General features: G+C 36.7%; 1 protein-coding gene across 2 annotated transcripts in view; it reads left to right on the top strand.

Moving 5' to 3' along the window:
* tmem178bb (transmembrane protein 178Bb) overlaps positions 1-21,175 on the top strand; it is a 102,790-nt gene that overhangs the window by 43,672 nt on the left and 37,943 nt on the right. For both annotated transcript variants that reach the window (XM_048156981.1, XM_048156980.1), the window contains exon 3: positions 7,733-7,846. In XM_048156981.1, the coding sequence (XP_048012938.1) occupies positions 7,733-7,846 (114 nt within the window). The remainder of the gene's footprint in view (positions 1-7,732; positions 7,847-21,175) is intronic.

Below are 21,175 nucleotides of genomic sequence, written 5' to 3' on the forward strand. Positions count from 1 at the left end.
ACATGATATGATATTATAAAATTATTTTGAAAATAAATCGAAATGGTCAAACGGTTAAAATGGTTAAATACAATTAAACAGAAAAAATCTTGAATAAATATAAAATAAAACAATATAAAATATAAAATAGTATTGATTATATATAAATAAACTATTTGGTAAATTTTAGCCTCCAAAGGAGAGTTAAACAAGGATCCAGAAATATTAAATACATAAACAAATATACATCTAATATTACTTCAGTAGTGCTGAAAAAAAGACTGTCAACCTAATCTAAAGTTTCCTGATAATATTTTATTTCTTTTAGCTTTAGTACCAGACAAGCCAATGAATTAATATTTTGCATAATGTTCTCACAGTATAAACAGGACTTGTACATGAAAATATATAGCTGCCTTTATGTATTAGGAAGGGGGGTAAATAAAACCATCACTTGTTTTTATCAGTTTGCTTAGTGTATCACCAAAAAAGGGAAGATTATTATAGGCTATAATTAGAAACAAACACCAAAACTATCTGTCATTCTTCTGAGAAACAGCTTCAGCAGTGTATTTGACTCGAACACTAAGGCAACAGCTAGGAACATCGTAATGATGACTAATGCTTACCACTGAACAAAGGGAATTGCAGCACATGGCAGCAGCACGGCTACACGCCTGTAGCAGAGGGGGGAGTTTATGATTAATGGAAATAAATATGAAAAGCATCACATCAGCCCCGGCACCTGATCACTCTCGCCTCCACAACTGCGTTACTGCTTAGCAAACATCTACATCACTAGAACGGATACTGCCCTCGGTTCAGTTCAGTGTGCGCACTACACTCCTGGAGTCAGCGGCTATGACGCCAAATATCTCCTGACAGAGAGGTCAAGATTCAAGATTAATCCACTGCCACAATTTGACATGCCTTTTTTTCTTTTTTGCTTTAAATCTCTGAAGGCCCAATCTCTAATAAAGCAGTATTGAAGTAATTCATGCAAAACCCTACATATTAAATATTTTATGGGTATGTACAATTACTTGAAGTATGTCAAATGTTTGTATAAATTTATTACACGGGTCTCTGGAATACTTGATTCTGATTGGTCAAACTTGGCTTTGTGTGGCAAAATATTTTTGAATGCCCAAAATAAAAAATAAAATAAAATAATTCTGATTGGTCAAATGTTGCTTTCTGTGGCAAAATATTTTGTGTGTAACCAAAATGAAATGAAAAAAAATAAATTTTCATTTTCAAATAGATTAGATGATGGACTAAAATAACTGAAACTGAAATAAAAAAATAATAAAAACAATATTTTTTTAATTTTTTGTAAAAAAAAAAAAAAAAAAAAAAACTCCTTTATTTTAAAGGTGCTAAAGAGGATCTTTTCGTCAACTGAGAAACCAAAGACGGTTAGTGAGTTTTTGAAATGAGTGCATGCGTAAGAACAGCCCCCCTCCTTCACAGCTCATTTCGAGGGAACGCCTCCCAAAACTCGTGCACGAGTATTGGAACACGAGTGTTTACCACCGGCATTCGCTGTGTCGTGTTAGTGGATTCATTATGTCGGACTCACCGCAGGTAACTCATAATCTGCAGTTGTTATTCCTGTCTCCTGACAAAAACATTGCATGCGTCATGGCAGTGATTGATAAGCCAGAGGGCCAATCCGCGCACGTCTTTCACAAGTAACGTAATGGCAGTGATTGACAAGCCAGAGGGCCAATCGTTTATGCTATGATCGCGTAAACGATTGGCTGATGTTTTTAAGGCCCTACCTCGTGCACAGATGATGCATATTAATATTATTACTTTCAGTGCACCTAATAAATAGTCTTTTATCAGTTAGTAAAGACAGTTTCAAGTAATATTGCAAGTAATAAGTAATATTCAAAATATTAATAAAAACTAATAAAAAAAATATAAAAGTAGCTCAATAATACTAAAATAACACTGATAATGTCTTGATTTACCTATTTGGTAAGTAGACAGTTATTATTTCTAAACTAAACTAAAATAAAATAAAATAAAATAAAATAAAATAAAATAAAATCTTGAATAGGCCTGTATGTGTATAAACAACTTGATTAATTTTATAGCTTCCAAAGCACATATTTACAAGGATCCATAGTTATTAAATATATAAACAGTTAATTAGTGCTAATTATGGCACATGGGTTTGTTATTTACTGTTTTAAAATTACCTGTAGAGCATATTAACTTCTGCTCTTATATTACCTAAAATTAATGTGTTACATTAATCTCTCTGTGCCCTTTCAAATTGGTATATTTTGCAGAGAGAAGAGGAGATAAAGTTAATCCTCTTTGCAATATTAAAGCTGCAACACTGATGACTTTGCCTATACCATGTGATATTATGGTACACCACACAACATTGATCCAGTTTACATGTAATGAGAACACTGGACACACATCATTGATCCCAGAGCAAGTCAGAATTCAGGCTATTGTATTTGTAATCTGTTACCTTATTGACATGCAGTCCCTCCTCAAGTTGAACAGTCCTATCTTACTGAGTTGTCGATATTGTGTATCGGAGGTTTATTCTTAGAAAGGTTTTGCTCATTAGGAGGCATGTATCGGCTAGAGGGAGTGAAAAAGTAAAGTGAAGGGCTCATGAATTATTGACAAAGACGTTGGAAAAATGGCAGAGTGACATTCCAAAGGATCCAAAGGAAATTCAAAGATGATGTTCAAGGGTGATTAATTTTGTGATGGTGTCTTTGCACTTCAGTTGGCAATGTATGAAACTTGTTGCAAATGGATTATTTAAAATGTATTTATTTATTTTGAAACTCGGCTGAGCAGACACATTCGTTATGGATAATGGCAGTGATTAATCCTGGAGTAAACAGCTGAAAATGCCCTTGCAGGGAAAGGAAAAAAAAAAAAAAAGAGAGAAAGAAATATAAAATGTCCTTTATCACTCTATGATAGTTAAAGCAAAGTGAGACAGGCTGGAGATTCATGAATAAGTAAGAAAGAGTCTTCCAGTCTCCCAAATCCCTGTCTGCAGAATTTAGATTAGTACAATGAGCAGAAAAGCAGACAGCACAGGAGAGTTTGCCAAAGAAATAGTACTTGCTGAGTCTCTCTTTATATGTACTGTATATAAAATTGTACAAAATTAAACAGGCAGCCCTATACATACACACACATACTAGAGCTGCCTATTTAATTCAGTTAATTAGTACAAAGCATGGTAATAAGCATATATACTTTATATTAAAACATTTATTGAATGTTTTTTTAATTATTCATTGTAATTAAGTCACTTCTGAAGGCGGGGAGTGGGGGGTATCAACAGTAAACTTGTATCAGCAGTTTGTGGCGTAATGGTGTGAATGATATTTTCTTGGCACACTTTGGGTTACTTAGTACCAACTGAGCATCGTTTAAACGCCACAGCGTATCTGAGTATTGTTGCTGACCATGTCCATACCTTTATGACCACAGTGTTCCCATCTTTTGATGGCTACTTCCAGCAGGATAACGTCCCATGTTACAAAGCTCAAATCATCTCAAAATTGTTTTTTTGAACATGCAATGAGTTTACTATACTCAAATGGCCTCCGTATTCACTAGATCTCAATCTAATAAAGTAGCTTTGGGATGTGGTGGAATGGGAGATTCACATCATGGATGTGCAGCCGACAAATCTTGTCAATATGGACCAAAATTTGTATATGCTATCTGAGATTAAATAGATTAATCTTAATATTGATTGACAGTCCTAATATACAAAGAGGAGGAGAGACAGCAACTACTCTTTGATGCCCAACGAAGAAAAAATTAAATCAGTCAGGCTGTCAAAGAACTAAAAAACATAAATAAAATATAACTCGCTCAAAAATGATCAAAAACAGTCCCGGTGCTAACAGCGCAAGGCGTCAAGGGAAGCCAAGTGACCTTTCGTTGACTGGCTCGTAGTAGGACTGCAGAAAATATGCTTGCAGTGTAGCTTAACATTAATGAAAATTGTTCTGTAAAGAGTTTTTTTTTCCCTTGACATAAAGCAAACACTCTATTAGGCATCCAATACCATTTATACAATGTTAAAGGTGTAAAAAGGGATGGAAGCTCACAAGTCAATGGCCCTAATTGAACTGAGCAACTCTGTATTTGAGTCACACATCCAAATTAAAGTAAGTACTGTGCTTCCATAGTGACACTGCCATTCTGCTATGCCTTTAGATTTCTTTGGAGTATTTAAAATCTATTCAACTCTCCCAGGCTTTGGCCATCAAAAAATCTATACCCAGGAACACTGCTGTTTGGTCAGCCTTGAAAAAAGATGGTTTTACTTTAAACTTTCAATAAAAAGAGTTATACAATAGGTAATATAACCTGCAATGTTATGAGATCTTTTATATGGCATACATAGCTCTAGGGGTCAGGAATTATTTGAAGTGGCAGGAATTGTTTGAAGGTGCATATTATATAGGATAGGTTGTTAAAGTATTTGCATTAAACAGTTGCAAAAATAACTACTCTGTTAAAAAAAATAAAAAATAAAGTAAGTACTGTGCTCTCAGTGAAACTGCCATTCTGCTATGCCTTTAGATTTCTTTGGAGTATTTAAAATCTATTCAACTCTCCCAGGCTTTGGCCATCAAAAAATCTATACTCAGGAACACTACTGTCTGGTCAGCCTGGAAGAAAGATGGTTTTGGTTTACACTCGGTCGCTGACCCAATCAGCCTCTGCTCCACAGGGATGCAAAGGGCCAAAAACAATCTGTCTTACAAGCTTCGCGGAGTTGCTCATTAAACCCAGTGTAAGCCATGTTTTAAAAAAAACATTTTCTATCCCACCTTAATATGCAAAGACACCTATAAGTAAATCACTGTAGATTGATATCCCCACAAGGTGTAAATATTATGGCACTACACATAGTAATACCAAATAACAAATATATTAGAAAAATAACAAAAAATTATATATAAGTATTCACACCGGAAAGTATTCACAGTGCTTCACTTTTTACACATTTTGTTATGTTACAACCGGGATTAAATGTATTAATTTCCTCAAAATTCTACAAACAATACCCCATAATGACAATGTGAAAAAAGTTTGTTTGAAATCTTTGCAAATTTATTAAAAATAAAAAACGAAAAAAATCACGTTCATAAGTATTCACAGCCTTTGCCATGACACTCAAAATTTAACTCAAGTGTTTCCACTGATCATCCTTGAGATGTTTCTACAACTTGACTGGAGTCCACCTATGGTAAATTCAGTTGATTGGACATGATTTGGAAAGGCACACACCTGTCTATATAAGGTCCCACAGTTAACAGTGCATGTCAAAGCACAAACCAAGCCATGAAGTCCAAGGAATTGTCTGTAGACCTCCGAGACAGGATTGTATCAAGGCACAGATCTGGGGAAGGGTACAGAAACATTTCTGCAGCATTGAAGGTCTCAATGAGCACAGTGGCCTCCATCATCCGTAAATGGAAGAAGTTTGGAACCACCAGGACTCTTCCTAGAGTGGGCCGCTGAACCCGATGGTCACTCTGACAGAGCTCTTGCATTTCTCTGTGGAGAGAGGAGAACCTTCCAGAAAACAACCATCTCTGCAGCACTCCACCAATCAGGCCTGTATGGTAGAGTGGCCAGACAGAAGCCACTCCTTAAGTAAAAAGCACATGACAGTCCGCCAGGAGGACTCTCAGACCATGAGAAACAAAATGTTCTGGTTTGATGAAACAAAGATTGAACTCTTTGGCCTGAATAGCAAGCATCATGGCTGGAGAAAACCAGGCACTGCTCATCACCTGGCCAATACCATCCCTACAGTGAAGCATGGTGGTGGCAGGATCATGCTGCGGGGATGTTTTTCAACGGCAGGAACTGGGAGACTACTCGGAATCGAGGGAAAGATGAATACAGCAATGTACAGAGACATCCTGCTACAGAGAGCTCTGGACCTCAGATTGGAAGGTTCATCTTCCAACAGGACAACAACAATAAGCACACAGCCAAGATAACAAAGGATACGGGACAACTCCGTGAATGTCCTTGAGTGGCCCAGCCAGAGCCCAGACTTGAACCCGATTGAACATCTCTGGAGAGATCTGAAAATGGCTGTGCACCAACACTCCCCATCCAACCTGATGGAGCTTGAGAGGTCCTGCAAAGAAAAATGGGAGAAACTGCCCAAAAATAGGTGTGCCAAGCTTGTAGCATCATACTCAAAAAGACTTGAGGCTGTAATTCGTGCTAAAGGTGCTTCAAAAAAGTATTGAGCAAGGCTGTAAATTCTTATGTATATGTGATTTTTTTATTTTTAATGAATTTGCAAAGATTTCAAACAAATTTCTTTCACGTTGTCATTATGGGGTATTGTTTGTAGAATTTTGAGGAAAATAATGAATTTAATCCCTTATGTAATATAACAAAATATGGGAAAAGTGAAATGCTGTCAATACTTTCCGGATATGTATGCATGTATGTATGTATGTATATATCACACACACACAAACACACACACACATTTTATAAATGTGGTTAAGTGTTGGTTCGCCACTTATGACCAGTGACACTAGTAGAGTTCCACTGCAAGTGTATCTATTTTCAACTTGTGACACTAATGATTTGTTAATCAATGTGACACTAGAACTTCCCCAGGTAACACAACATAGATTTTAGCCTAGTGGTTCCTGGAAGAATGAGATAATGGAAGACAGAGTGGAGCATTGGGACTATAATTCTCTTTTCTGGATGATAGAGGCTGCCATTTTCTATCTGCAGAGTTTTATAATCAACAGGAAATGATATCCTGGACAATAGTGCAAGCTGGAATGATTGCTGGCGTGTACCGTTAGGACACAGAAATATGTATTATTATCTTTGTCAGCCCTTTTTCACTGCTGATCAGTGCATGTGCGTGAGCTCTGAAGACACATGAGCACATCATCTTCCTGTCTAAAGGGGAGGATGTGTGAAGGCCTCATTCTAAAGGCCATATCATTCTCAAACAAGCTTCAGCGTGCTCCCAAATGAAATAATTTCAGACACGACGCCTCAGAACTCATTCTTCAAAGCTTGAGAGATATGCTGTTGACCAAAAAGCCTCAAAATACACTGAAAAAAACGAAAGGAATTCAGATGTGACACAACAGGAAGCTACTGTTTGATTAGAAACAAAGAGAAACGCAATCGCACAACTTTGTAAACGCTGAAAAAGCCTCCTGGGATGCTAAAAAATTGGATCTGTACTTTCTCAAAAAGAAGGGGAAAAGGGAGAAAAATACAAAAATCGAAGGTGTGAACATTTGTATTCTGATCATGTTAAATAAAGTGAAATGAAATTAAAATCTCTAGCAGGAGTGTGTGGGATGTATTTCTGGGAAATAAAGACAAAATATATTATCTTCATTGAAATCAATAGAGTCTATTGTTGTTCTACTTGAAAATGCAATAAATTGACTGATGGTATCTTGTTATATTTGTCAGCAGGGTTGGGGGTAATGCATTACAAGTAATGTGCATTATGTAATCAGATTACTATTTTGATGTAAGGAGTAAAGTAACACATTACTTTATAAATGTACCCACTAATATTTGAGCTACTCTTTTAAAAAAAAGTAATGCAAGTTACTTTTCATTTCAATTAATTTGCTCAGACTTTTTTAAACTACTGAATTAAAATTTAAAATTTCATCATATGCACAATTAATTTCTGGTTTGTCTTCTTTTTCTACTTCTCTACTTGCAGGGTCCATTGCAAGATGCTCCTATATCAAGTACCACTACTCCTCAGCCACAATACCCAAGAATCTCTCTTACAACATCACCAAGACTATACGTCAGGATGAATGGCACTCTCTGCGTGAGTATATGGCTTTATTTGTACATTTGAAGATGCATTTAAGAAATGCCACTACTGTGATTAGAGGGAGACTACAAATACACAGCTGAAGAATTACTATCTCAAACTGCCATGTTAGCTTGTCTAAGTTGCATTCATAGTACAAATCAGTGTATATTTTAACCATTACTGCTGAGACAAGCACAATTAAACAGTAATCATCCCCGATCTAGTGATCTCATTTGCTCAGACCCTACTTGCGAAGATCAATTCAAAGTCAGATATGGAAGTTGTAAAGCAACACATTGTAATTTCATTCACTTATTTCGGGCAAGCTCTCAGTAGACATAAAGATATAGATGAGGTGATTTGTTGTTGCTTTGTGGAAGGAGAAAGTAGGGTACATATCTCAAAGTCAGATGTACCTTGTTGACCCACTTTTGCTCTGTTTCCACCCTTCCCAAAATGGAAATTATGAAGATGCTTTAACAGAGAAGTGATGGGAAAATGCTCTAATACAGAGAGTGGGCCATTAGTATGCAATCTGACCCACAAGAAGCTCAGTAAAACTGTAAAGCCCATCATTCACAAAGTTTTACACATGCCACCCTTTGAGGGTTTTTTACACATGCCACCCTCTTAAGAGATTTTTTTCCCCCCATTAAAAACAGCTCAACAAGAATTAGTTTGAAGAAGCCTACAGTACAACAAGCTCTTCTGCTCTTTTCCTTTTTTGTCTGACAGCCACAGTTGTGACACTGGATTTCACTACCGTTTACAAAATTTACACTGAGTGTGGAGCGTGTAAATCTACACAAAAGGCCTTCTCTTTGGAGAGTACTGGCTTTTTTGAAACCCTCTTAAGAGATGGGATTGTGGTTTGAAGCTGCCGTGTATCACGGACAGAAGAAAGAATGGGATACAGCATGCCCTCAAACTGTCATGTGGTCACACTCCACTGCGCTGCAGAGATCTGCCTCTGTCAGGTGACAGGAGAGACACCTTTCCTTTAACACCAAAACTCACCAGTATCTACACCTCCATCTCTCTAGCTTTCCTCTTTTTCTAAAGCTCCAACATGGAGTGTTATGAAAGCAGAGATGCATAAATGACACTGCAGGAAAGAGACAGAGCTCTCAGTGCAGTCAAGTGCAGCAGATGAAAGATCTCTCACGGTTTCCATTTTGTGCTCAATATCTGGCTCACGTGAAATTTACTCTTTGATACCAGAAATTTACCCCAGACCTGCAGGACTCATTTTAAACCTTGCAAACGGAGTTAGAGGTTAGGTTAAATTCTGGGCCGATACTGTTCAAAAGTTTGGGGTCTGTATAACTTTTTAACATTTCTTATGCTCACCAAGGCTGCATTTGTTTGATCAAAAATACAGTATAACAGCAATATTCTGAAATATTGTTACCATTTAAAAGAAGTTTTCTATTTTGATATATTTTAAAATGTATGTTATTCCTGTGATGGCATAGCTGATTTTTTTTTACACTGTAAAAAAAAATCCCAGTAAAATTTACGGTAAAAAAATGGCAGCTATGGTTGCCAGAACTTTACCGTAAAAAATACAGTAGCAACGTAAAAAAAAATCTGTTAAATTTATGGTAAAATAACGTATTTAATTAACTGATATAATGTTAATTTACCAACCTAATGAAGTACTAATATCTGTTTTGTACCTTTATAATACACTGACAGTCACCAAACACAGTGGTGATAAGAGTCACATGATGAATCAAAGTTCATCACAAGCAGCTTTTCCACAAGCTGAGGAGGACAATACTAATATATAGAAGGTGCACACAGTGTCATTCACACACACACTAAACACCATCATGGTAACATGCATGAAATTTTAAAAATGCAATAAACATTAATTTAACAACATTAGATGTAACATAAAACCCTAATGTACATAACTGATTAGAAAAAAATGAGAAAAACTAAGAAGAAACAGAGTTATTTCAACGAAAATATATCAAATGTGAAGTGTCACGCAGGGAATTGTGGGAATGTCAATTCACGTTTTTTCACTGTAAATTTTACAATGAATTGTTATTTTTCACTTCCAAAAACTGTGAATTTAACGGTATTTTACCGTAAAATTACATTAAATGTACCGTTAGATCTATTACAGTTCTATTCTATTATCTATTACAATCTATTACACCGTATATAGTACGGAAACTTTCTGTAAACCAATTGACAGTTTTTCACCGCAGCATTTTTACAGTCTTTTACTGTTAAAATCACGGTCATTTATTACAGTGTAGCATTATTACTCTGGGCTTCACTGTCACATGATCCTTCAGAAATCATTCTAATATGCTGATTTGCTGCTCAAGAAAATAGACAATATATCCAATATCGACAGGCACCAATAAATAAATAAAAAGACATTCTAATATCGGCTCATAATCAATATGGTACCGATATATTGTGCATATCTAGTTAAAATATTTCTCATAGACACTTCAGCTTAGACTGGAACATGTTCACGTGGTATTTAGAGTCTCCCAGGGCGCGTTCAACAAGTCTGTCATTTGATTCAAGTATTCTGACCTATACTGTAAAGAAAGATGTGGAACAGCCAATCTCTTGTTTAAGGTCAGGCTGAGATGTTTAATGTTCTTATTACAGCTTATACAGCTGCAAATCAAACAGTAGGATGAAGTCCTTTCCTGTGGTGAGGAAACCCTAAATGTAAAAAAAGAAAAAAGAATTAACAGAAGGCATGGCCTTTATGGCTTTGATTCCATTGAGTGCCATATTGATTTTGGGGACCAAGAGAGGTCAGGAGATCAAGAACTCTCCATTAGTGGACACTGAGAAGTAAATTACTCTAATACTGTCTGGGAAATGTGTCTGAACCTGGGTAACACTAGCAAAAAAAAAGGGCCAAAAAAGATTCCTAGATGTCTGAACTGGCCACTGGTGGGAAAAAAGCTTGCGTTTTGTTGTGATGCCTTGAATAAACAGAACAGGTAACGCTCAAGTTTTTTTCTCGTGTTTCACTCGGATGAGAAGCCAGACCTGACATTTCATAAAGTGTGTGAAATTGAACAAAGGGAGGTTAGAACATTTCCTGCGCTCTCATAATGCTTATCTGTTCATGAGTGACATCAGCAAAACTTCAGAAGGCTGTGGGATATACACAGCACTCATTTGTACCCGTCAGTCAACACGCTAGGAAACCGACTATACCAGCAAGAGAGTCACAAAAGAAGCCGCTATTTCTATCATGCAGAATATGAGAGCTAAAGATGAGACTCCACAGAAGCCAAATTCTCTTGTTTTTAGCGATGGACGGCATATTCAGCTCAACACAGCAAATGCTTTTGGAAGTTTCGTCTTTGGATGAAGACAGCATTGGTTCAGTAACTTCAGCGGCTTAGGGATTTTGTAAGATCAAAAGGAGGCACCAAAAATGAGCAGCAGGAAGCTGTCAATGAACACGACAGGAAATAATCTGCCGTGATGCGTAAAGGTGCCCAAAGAGGCGAATTATGATCTAGGGTTCCAAATCCTCCAGATCTTAGTGCACTCAACTTAGAAACTGCTTAGTGCTTCAGAGACCAAAGAGAGTCAACCATTGGATTAAAAAGAAAGAAAGAAAGAAAGAAAGAAAGAAAGAAAGAAAGAAAGAAAGAAAGAAAGAAAGAATGAATTTGATTACATAAATCAAATTAATTGCATGATATGCTGAATATGACATATGGCTTAATCAAAATAATTGCAATTAAACATGCAGTTAATGACATATCAATTACATTAATAATTACATGTAATATCAATAATTTTACATTAAATGGATTTTAATTACATTAATAAATTAAAAATGTGTTCATGTAATCAAATTAATTAAATTAATTACATATGCCAATTTATATGTAAGCAATAAGGTACAAGAGGCTGTGCTGTATCGTGAATAAGTCACAACGCCCTTCAGCTGTTACTTATTCACGATACAGCGCTAGCCTCGAGTGCCTTATTGCTTTTATAAAACGGTTACCACACAATACAAATATTAAAGCCAAAAATATGTATCATTGCAACTTTCATTAAGTAAACTTTAACTAAAAAGCTTCCTTTTGCCGGAAAAATAGTCCCTGACCGTGAACAGCAACAGAAGTTACATTTTCACGCCATTAAATTGCGACAAAGACTGTCTTTATGAGTGTGTCAGTCAAAAGCGAAGACTTTTACATTGAAAAGACTGAATTGTTGTGAACACAGAACAAGATGCATGCAACTGACAAATGCTTTGACTAGCGCTGTCAGTCACGGGAAAGCCCCTTAACTGTTAAAAGGACAGGATAATACATCGGACATTTAAAGAGATTTTTTTATTATGAACATAGGACTGACCTGAAGGAAAATGCTAAATCTGAATATAGGTAATAAACTTGCTCACTCAATCTTTTTCTCACAATGCTCTTCTACATAACATAGTAAGCTTCAATGAGCAATATCAATTGAGAACATACAGTTTGCATTGCTAAGAGTGGTTGCTAAGGGTGTTGTGTAGTGATACACAGGTTGGGTGAAGCGGTTTTATCATGAATAAAACACAGTTATTGACCTGTGAGAATCAAGGACAGGAACTAACCGTTTTATAAAATGGCATTATAGTGGCAGACAAAAGTATTTTAAGAGACTTTATGGAAAATGTACTAAATTGTACTAAATGAACACATTAAATAGAAAGCTCTTATTATTACATACTTTTAAAGCTACTGTACATCCTTTACTGAAGCTGTTTCTTACATAAAACATTAGTTGGATAGCTTGATGATTGTTGTCTTGGGACCCTTCTAAAAACAGGACCTGTAATGACATACTAACATCCTAAGCGGTAATTTAGCCTTTACCCCAGAGTGGGATACGCAGAGGAAATGAATTGTACTTAATTGTCACTGCTGTAATCAGACACTATTAAGGTGGGATCTCTGTACTTACATTTAAACTACTTAAACATTAACCTCCTATGTATTTATTAGTGCACTTTGAATGTGACCTCACCACAGTATCCACACTCTGTACACTACTGATTTAATCTCCCCTAGATAAGATATTTACATGTGTCTCTGCATTAATAAATGGAAATTGGAAACAGTGTCATCATGCAAACCATGATGTGCCTGACATTAACAAGGACGCTATTACAGCGCACACCAGAGAAATGGTGGAGGCTGTCGAGAAATTTCTCAACTGCAATTTGGCATTTTGACATCCATGATCATTATATTTTCTTTCAAAGCTGAGAGACCTTTTCCTCAGTGGTAGGTGAGCTGTCAATAGCCATTCTGACAGTTAGAGACTCTGATCTTCTGTTGACCCCTTTCATTCAGCAGTCAAGGAGCAGAGATGCACAAAAGAACAGTATGTGTAATTGCATGTTGACAGAGCAGAGGGTGAAGTCAACATGAAATGGTATTTGTGACATATTTTACTTTTGTAATGTGACGCAAGCAAGATATTAAATGTGGGACAGGACTTGATTTTGTCCAACAGGAATTGATTGGATTGTGGAAAGTCAGATTTTTTTTTTTAATAAGACCAGGAACATGTACACAAAAACAAATAGGGAAAATTTTGATTTCATGATGACTGAAAAAGTTATGATTATTTCATATTGGTACATGACAGAAAAACATTTAAAGTTATAGGATAAGAACTTGGATGAAGCACACTGGGAATTTGTTTTCAGTTTTTGGAGAAACTACTTCCACCTGAATCAAAATAACGACTAAATCCTTTGCTAATGAGAATAAGAAGTCCATTAATATTGCAAAAGTGACCTTGCAAAGTTGGAGGGAGGTTATATGCAACTCAACGTGAGAAAGCAGTAAATAAATGTGACATTATCAGGCGCCAAACATCCTGCCGTAATATTCACATTATTCAAATCCTTATTTACAACCGTAATCCTCTCTGTACCAGATAACCTTGTCTACATAAGCATGTAGTAAAGACCTTGGTCATTTTGCAGTTGTCTATAGAAACCTAAACAATGCAGTTTATTTTTATCACTAGCAAGACAAAACTGTCTCTTAAAAATTTACATTTCAGCAGAGAAATCCTCAAGCCTGTTTGTTGTATGCATTCGATAATCCCTTTGCTATTAATTACAAACTGCGAGTTCTTTGTCCTGGTAGTTTTAGCGATTGCACCATTTTGACTCACAATTATGACACACTCATGCACCACATCCTCAACAGACAATTGAACAGCAGACCCCCATTTCTGAATGATTGATGGGTAATACAATCAACAGACTATAAATGAACAGGAAAAGATGGAATAAAACGAGCAAAGCTTAGAGCTTTAGATCGATGGACTTTACACATATGCTCACAGGGCATTTCAGATTAGCCAGAGGTCCCTGTGGGTTTGGTTGTGACCGCCGTGTCCAGAAGGGCTGTAATCTGTCAGACGGCCGCCTAGTGATTAGTCTGCGGATGGCCGAGCGGAAGTTGCCCAGTGGCCACGAATCAGCAGCTTACTTTGATCTCTGAGCTCGGATGGAAAGAAAACTGCCATATTATTGCAAATGCTGTTTACACTTGCAGTGCCAAAAGACGGAGCCCAATCAAATCAATAAAACCAGAGAATAATCTACATACTAAAATTTAGGCGATATACTTGTACTGCCTAAAAATGCAATTCAATTTAATATAAAAATTACAGAATGTCTGTATGTCTCTATGAACTACTATGCAATAAGCTTGCATAACTTCTATAATAGTAGCATGTTACAGACACAAAAAGCTGTTGTCTATATTTCAGTGAAAAAAGTTGGCCAGATTATAGTGTTTTCAAATATATTGAGCTCGTTTTTTCCTCTTTCAGTCAAACAAAGGCCACTAACTCATTCTCTGGCCCCTCTAAGCTTTAGTGTTTAGTATTTGCAGATTAAATTAGGCCATGAATTCAATGTGACGAGATAAAGCATGATGACACTGCAGGCCACATCTGTTTCTCTTCTGTGGAGCAGAAGTAGGAGTCATCAAGGTGAAGTATTTGACTTTTTGCCCATGTGCTTCTTTTGCTTTTCATCATGCTTTTCAATTCAAATGCAATCCTTGAGATTTTCATTCCTTCATTAATACATCCACAATGATAGGGTTGCAGTATTTTTCTGCTTAGAGGATTTTTTTAACAATAACTTTAAAATCCTGATAGACCTACTGTGAGATATAAAATATATGTTAGGTGATATATGCTTCTGTATAAACCACAAGTCAGTGTGATTTCAACTTTATTAAAATTTTTTATTAAAGTCTCTTTTGTTTTAAATAGCCAATATGCTTTTGCAGCCAATAAACTAAGTGAAATGTAGTGTTAAAATATAGATTTTTCAATACATACTGATGCTGAAATAACTGAAATGCCTCCAAAACATGAATAGATACATAATATCAGCTGTGCTATCTCATTCTCTCATCTCTTTCGACAGCGAGATGACACACAAACCCGCCTCCCCTCACTCACTTGTTTCATTTGCTTCAGATGAATATTGTTGGTGTTATAGGGCTTGAATTTTGGTATGGGATTGCTCGTATTGCGCATAATTTTACTCCTTCCCTCAGATTTTATGATCACACCCAAAGTGCACATAAAGTCCCCTCTCAGTACTAAATTGAGTTCTCTTTTGCTGCTTATTGCAGTCAAATACACACAAAATTATGTCAAAATGCCAGTCTTGGCGAGTATTCAAGTAAACGCAGTTATGTTTTAAGTGAACGTAAACACTTGAGAAAGAAAATGCATGTGTAACAGTACAATGGATCTGTGCGTCAGGTCTTAAAGTGACAGCAGCCTAATATACCTGCTGCCAAATTATGAGATAATATTAAAAATATCTATATGGCAGTTTTTCCTCATGGTATCAGTGTCAAAATTGTGGCCAGAAAAAATGCTAAGTGGCTAGTAACTTTGGAAAACCACTAGCCACAGTGGCTGGTGAGCAAGGTAATGTCAAACCCTGATTATAGCCATAAAGAAAGGAAATTTCGTGAGCATTTGATTGGACAAATACAAATTAAACAGAACTGAACAATGAACACAACAAACAAACATGGCTAACATGAGGGCTAAATACAAAACTATGGGGAACACATGACCAAAACAACCAATGACAAGATGGAACTAATGAACACGAACCGATGAAGCGACAAGCCTGTTAACTATATATCAGGACAATGAACCAATCAGAACATGACACATGAAGCAAGGGAACCAATGAAAACAAAACACATGAACAGGGGAAGCAGAAATCACATGACAAACACATGAACCAATAAAGAAGAACTTCAAAATAAAAGACATGATGTAAGGGGCTTTCGTACCGGCGGAACCTTTTCATAGTTCCTAGAACTATTGGCTGAAATAAACGGATTTTGGCGTGTTCGCACCGCAGGAACTAGGAACGATTTTAGTTTTAGGAACTCCTTTTGGGGGAACTTAGGGTGTGTTCACAGTTATCATGTTTGGTTCGATTAAAACGAACCCTGGTGCGATTACTCTGTTAGTGCAGTTCATTTGAACATGTGTGAACGCTGCCGTCCGAACCCTGGTGCGCACCAAACAAGTAGACCGAGATGGGTCTCGGTCCGCTTCCAAACTCTGGTGCGGTTCGAATGATATATGAACGCAACACGGACCAAAGACATGTAAACGAACCAAAAACAGGAAGATGAGACCCTAAAAAGGACAGAATCCTCATGCATATCGGTTTTTCTTGTCATAGTCGCGAGTTTGCCCATCACAGGCATCAGATATGCGTCTCCATGCAGCTGATCGTTTATGTGTGACGGAGGAATTCCCGCTGCCGTTCCCACTGCATCCTCCATCCACCGGTTTTTAGCGTTTGTAAATGCCGCGCTTAAAGACGCCGCAGTCGGCTGCTTCAGAGTTCCTATTCACGGTGCGAATGCAACCAGGAACATGTCCCGGGGGAGAAATTAGTTCCCGGGGAACTATCCTAGTTGCTAGTTCCTATAACTGAGTTCCCAGAACTATTTGGTGCAAAAGCCCCTATAATAAACATGAACTACGAACATGAAAACATGAACAAAACAGATGTGACACCAGATCAAACACTGCTGAAAACAATCTAATGATGATGTCTTTTACTGATCCAAGAACTGTCCCTGAATCCCTCTTGTTCTACAGGGATAACTTCCTGTCCTCTTAGCACACACACAAGAGAAAAGAGGACTGTAGCCAATTAAAAAAAAGGGGAGGGATGGGTGAGGACATTATATCTGAGCGTGAATATGCCTACTCTGTCTCACTAGAGAACAGCCTCTGGCTTTGTTGCTGTAGGTGATGGCATCCATAGAGACTCTCCTGGATTAGTTGAACTGCTGGACTGGAGCTGCAGCTCTCAGTTCATTAAGCGCTTCACTGGGAGAAGTTTAATGACAAACGCTCTAATGGTCCTTCTACAACTGACGTGGTGGAAAGTAAGGGATGTATTGAGCACTTCAGAGGCCTAAGAGAATATTTTCTCCACTGGAGTCTGGCCTAAAAATAGGTGTGCACAAAACGTACACCACATTCATGGCTTGATTAAAATCCATTCACATCTTTCATAGTGCTGCAGTATGGTTGCACTTTGAATTTGAATATATGGCATTTTGGTAAAATGATTTCAAATTTGTATTTCTAAGTGAATCTTGTGAAAACATGTCCAGGCCATATTTCACACCAAAATCAAAAGAATTTTTGTTCTTGACAGTTTACATAAGATATACATCCTTCTGCTCACTTTTGTAACCATTTTTACTCACAGAACCAAATACATGCAAGTAAACAAACTAAGAGGCTGAAAATACAGAACATTCAAAGGACTAAAAAGACTAAAGAACTGCTTGTTAATCAGAAAGTACAATGATTGAAAAATGTGTTTCATCAAATCAGCGTGCTTGGCAGCACATTTTCATCATAATCACTGTCGTTAATCCACCTGATACATCTCTATATTTGTCTGTATGGATAATCCGTCTTTTTGCTATGCATGAGTGTTTCCTCTCTGCCTCAAAAATAGCTTCATTCTCTTCAGCTTTGCCTCAGAGGGGCTGAGCAAGAAACCAACTACATTCCTCCCAGCGTGTAGTGACGACGATCCAATCTCTACACATCCCGGTTGCAAACAGTTCCTTGGAAAGCCTAGCAGTACTTTGCATTTCGACATTAGATTTACATTTCGACCCTCTTTCCCAGGCGATCTGACAAAGGCTTACAGCATTGCATTAAAGTAAAAGCTGCTCTCCCCAGAGCAACACTGTCTGTCACAATCAACGTATTAGTAAGCATGAGTAAGTAACTATGGGGTGCCCAGTCACCTAATTTAATAATTCACGACTGAGCACGCAATAGAAGGGTCCAAATGTCTTAAGACCACTATTGAAAGATTTTTATTTTTCTATTGCTAATATGGAATAACAATTTGAGCGAAAAGCTGAATTAAGAAAAATCACACTACATACAGTATGTATGAATAAAAAGGTAAATAAAAATGTGACCCAGGACCACAAAACCAGGTATACGGGTATATTTGTAGCAATAGCCAATAATACATTGTATCAAAATGAATCAATTTTTCTTTTATGCCAAAAATCATTTGGATATTAAATAAAGATCATGTTCCATGAAGATATTTTGTAAATTTCCTACTGTAAATATATCAAAAATGTATTTTTGTGGGTGGATATGCGTTCCTAAGCACTTCATTTGAACAACTTTAAAGGTGATTTTATCAATATTTTGATTTTTTTGCACCCTCAGATTCCAGATTTTCAAATAGTTGTATCTCGGCCAAGTATTGTTCTATCCTAATAAACCATGCATCAATAGAAAGCTTATTTAGTATGTATAAATCTCAACTTGTTTTGTGTTCCAGGGTCATAAATAATGAAATAATTATATAAATACAAGTATATTTAAATACATAACATACTAAATAAATGGTCATCAAACTATTTCATAATAAATTACACTATGTATGAATAAAAAAGTAAATAGAAATAATTATATTTAGAGTATATTTAAAATAAGAGTTTATTTAAATAATAAATAAATGGCCAAATTATTTCATAAATTACACTATAAATGCATCAAAATGTAATTTAGAATAAAATAAAGGAATAATTATATTTTTAGCATATTTAAAACATGAGTGGAATCAAATTATTTCATTATAAATGACTGCATATATTCATAAAAATAATTAAAAAATAAAGAAAACAGTTATTGTATACTTAAAATATGAGCTTAAAAAATAAATGGTCATGAAACTATTTCATAATAAATTACACTAGTTTTGGATAAAAAAGTAAATAAAATGTAGAAATAATTATATTTAGAGTATATGTAAAATATGAGTGTAAACAAATAAATGGTCATCAAATTATTTCATAAAAAATTCTTTATGATGTGCTGTATTTACAGCACTAGCAACAGCACTATCCTTAATTTAACTTGTGCTGGGTTTGGAGCATAAACAGCATATTTAATTCAAACAAATCTAGACTTTAAATGGTTTATAGTCTAGCATCATGCCCTTTGTCACCTTGGAGCTTGGTATTGATCAAGTGTAGGCCTGACACATGGAAGGTTGTGTTAAGGCATGCAGGATAAATCAAGATCCATTCCTATATGTGACACATAATAGAGCCCTCTGCCCTCCTGAGAGGACCAGACTGCTAAATACAAGTAACTCCATCCCAGATGCTAAGTCCATCAAGCATGCTCCTGTTTGTTTTGACATGCCTCAATTCAGCTGTAATAATCTGAATTTTCCAGAGCTGCAACAGTCCCATTCCCTTCTAAGGAAGAAGCGCACAGATTTTAATGTTCCTGCGATAGGCAGGATGAGAAACCTTCATGTGCAAGAGTATGTGTGTGTAGTAGAACGCCTGAAACTGTCTGAGTAAGAGAAGGAAGTTGGAGGTGTGCCATGTGTTGGCTCAGCAACCCCCAAACTGCTTGTTCTCTTAAAGCACAGAATAGAGAGAGAGAGAGAAGATGTGCAAACATTACTGTACTCGCCAAACACAACACACAGCACTCAGATGTCTGCAGGCCAACGAATGCAAAAGGTGTTATAAAGTTATATTAAATATTATTGGTAATTATCAACTTTATAATAACTTTCATTTTCATTAACCGAAATGGTATTTTTACATACAAAACAATGACTAAAAAATAAATTAATAAAATAAAATTCTCTCAAACATTAGTTATAATATTCTTATGTTTTTTTTTTTTTGAGTTTTGGTTTCATGAAATATTATCGGAATAAAATGGGTGAAAATAAGAGATGGGATCCAAGCCATATCAAAACACCAAAATATCTTAGACACAGTGAGGCAAAAAAGTATTTAGTCAGCCACCAATTGTGCAAGTTCTCCCACTTAAAAAGATGAGAGAGGCCTGTAATTTTCATCGTAGGTACACTTCAACTATGAGAGACAGAATGGGGGAAAGAATCCAGGAAATCACATTGTAGGATTTTTAATGAATTAATTGGTAAATTCCTCGGTAAAATAAGTATTTGGTCACCTACAAAAAAGCAAGATTTCTGGCTCTCACAGACCTGAAACTTCTTCTTTAAGAGGCTCCTCTGTCCTCCACTCGTTACCTGTATTAATGGCACCTGTTTGAACTCGTTATCAGTATAAAAGACACCTGTCTACAACCTCAAACAGTCAGACTCCAAACTCCACTATGGCCAAGACCAAAGAGCTGTCAAAGGACACCAGAAACAAAATTGTAGACCTGCACCAGGCTGGGAAGACTGAATCTGCAATAGGTAAGCAGCTTGGTGTGAAGAAATCAACTGTGGGAGCAATTATTAGAAAATGGAAGACATACAAGACCACTGATAATCTCCCTCGATCTGGGGCTCCATGCAAGATCTCACCCCGTGGGGTCAAAATGATCACAAGAACGGTGAGCAAAAATCACAGAACCACACGGGGGGACCTAGTGAATGACCTGCAGAGAGCTGGGACCAAAGTAACAAAGGCTACCATCAGTAACACACTACGCCGCCAGGGACTCAAATCCTGCAGTGCCAGACGTGTCCCCCTGCTTAAGCCAGTACATGTCCGGGCCCCTCTGAAGTTTGCTAGAGAGCATTTGGATGATCCAGAAGAGGATTGGGAGAATGTCATATGGTCAGATGAAACCAAAATAGAACTTTTCGGTAAAAACTCAACTTGTGTTTGGAGGAGAAAGAATGCTGAGTTGCATCCAAAGAACACTGTGAAGCATAGGGGTGGAAACATCATGCCTTGGGGCTGTTTTTCTGCAAAGGGACCAGGACGACTG

The sequence above is a fragment of the Megalobrama amblycephala genome, linkage group LG14 (assembly GCF_018812025.1).
Source record: "Megalobrama amblycephala isolate DHTTF-2021 linkage group LG14, ASM1881202v1, whole genome shotgun sequence".
Taxonomy (NCBI): domain Eukaryota; kingdom Metazoa; phylum Chordata; class Actinopteri; order Cypriniformes; family Xenocyprididae; genus Megalobrama; species Megalobrama amblycephala.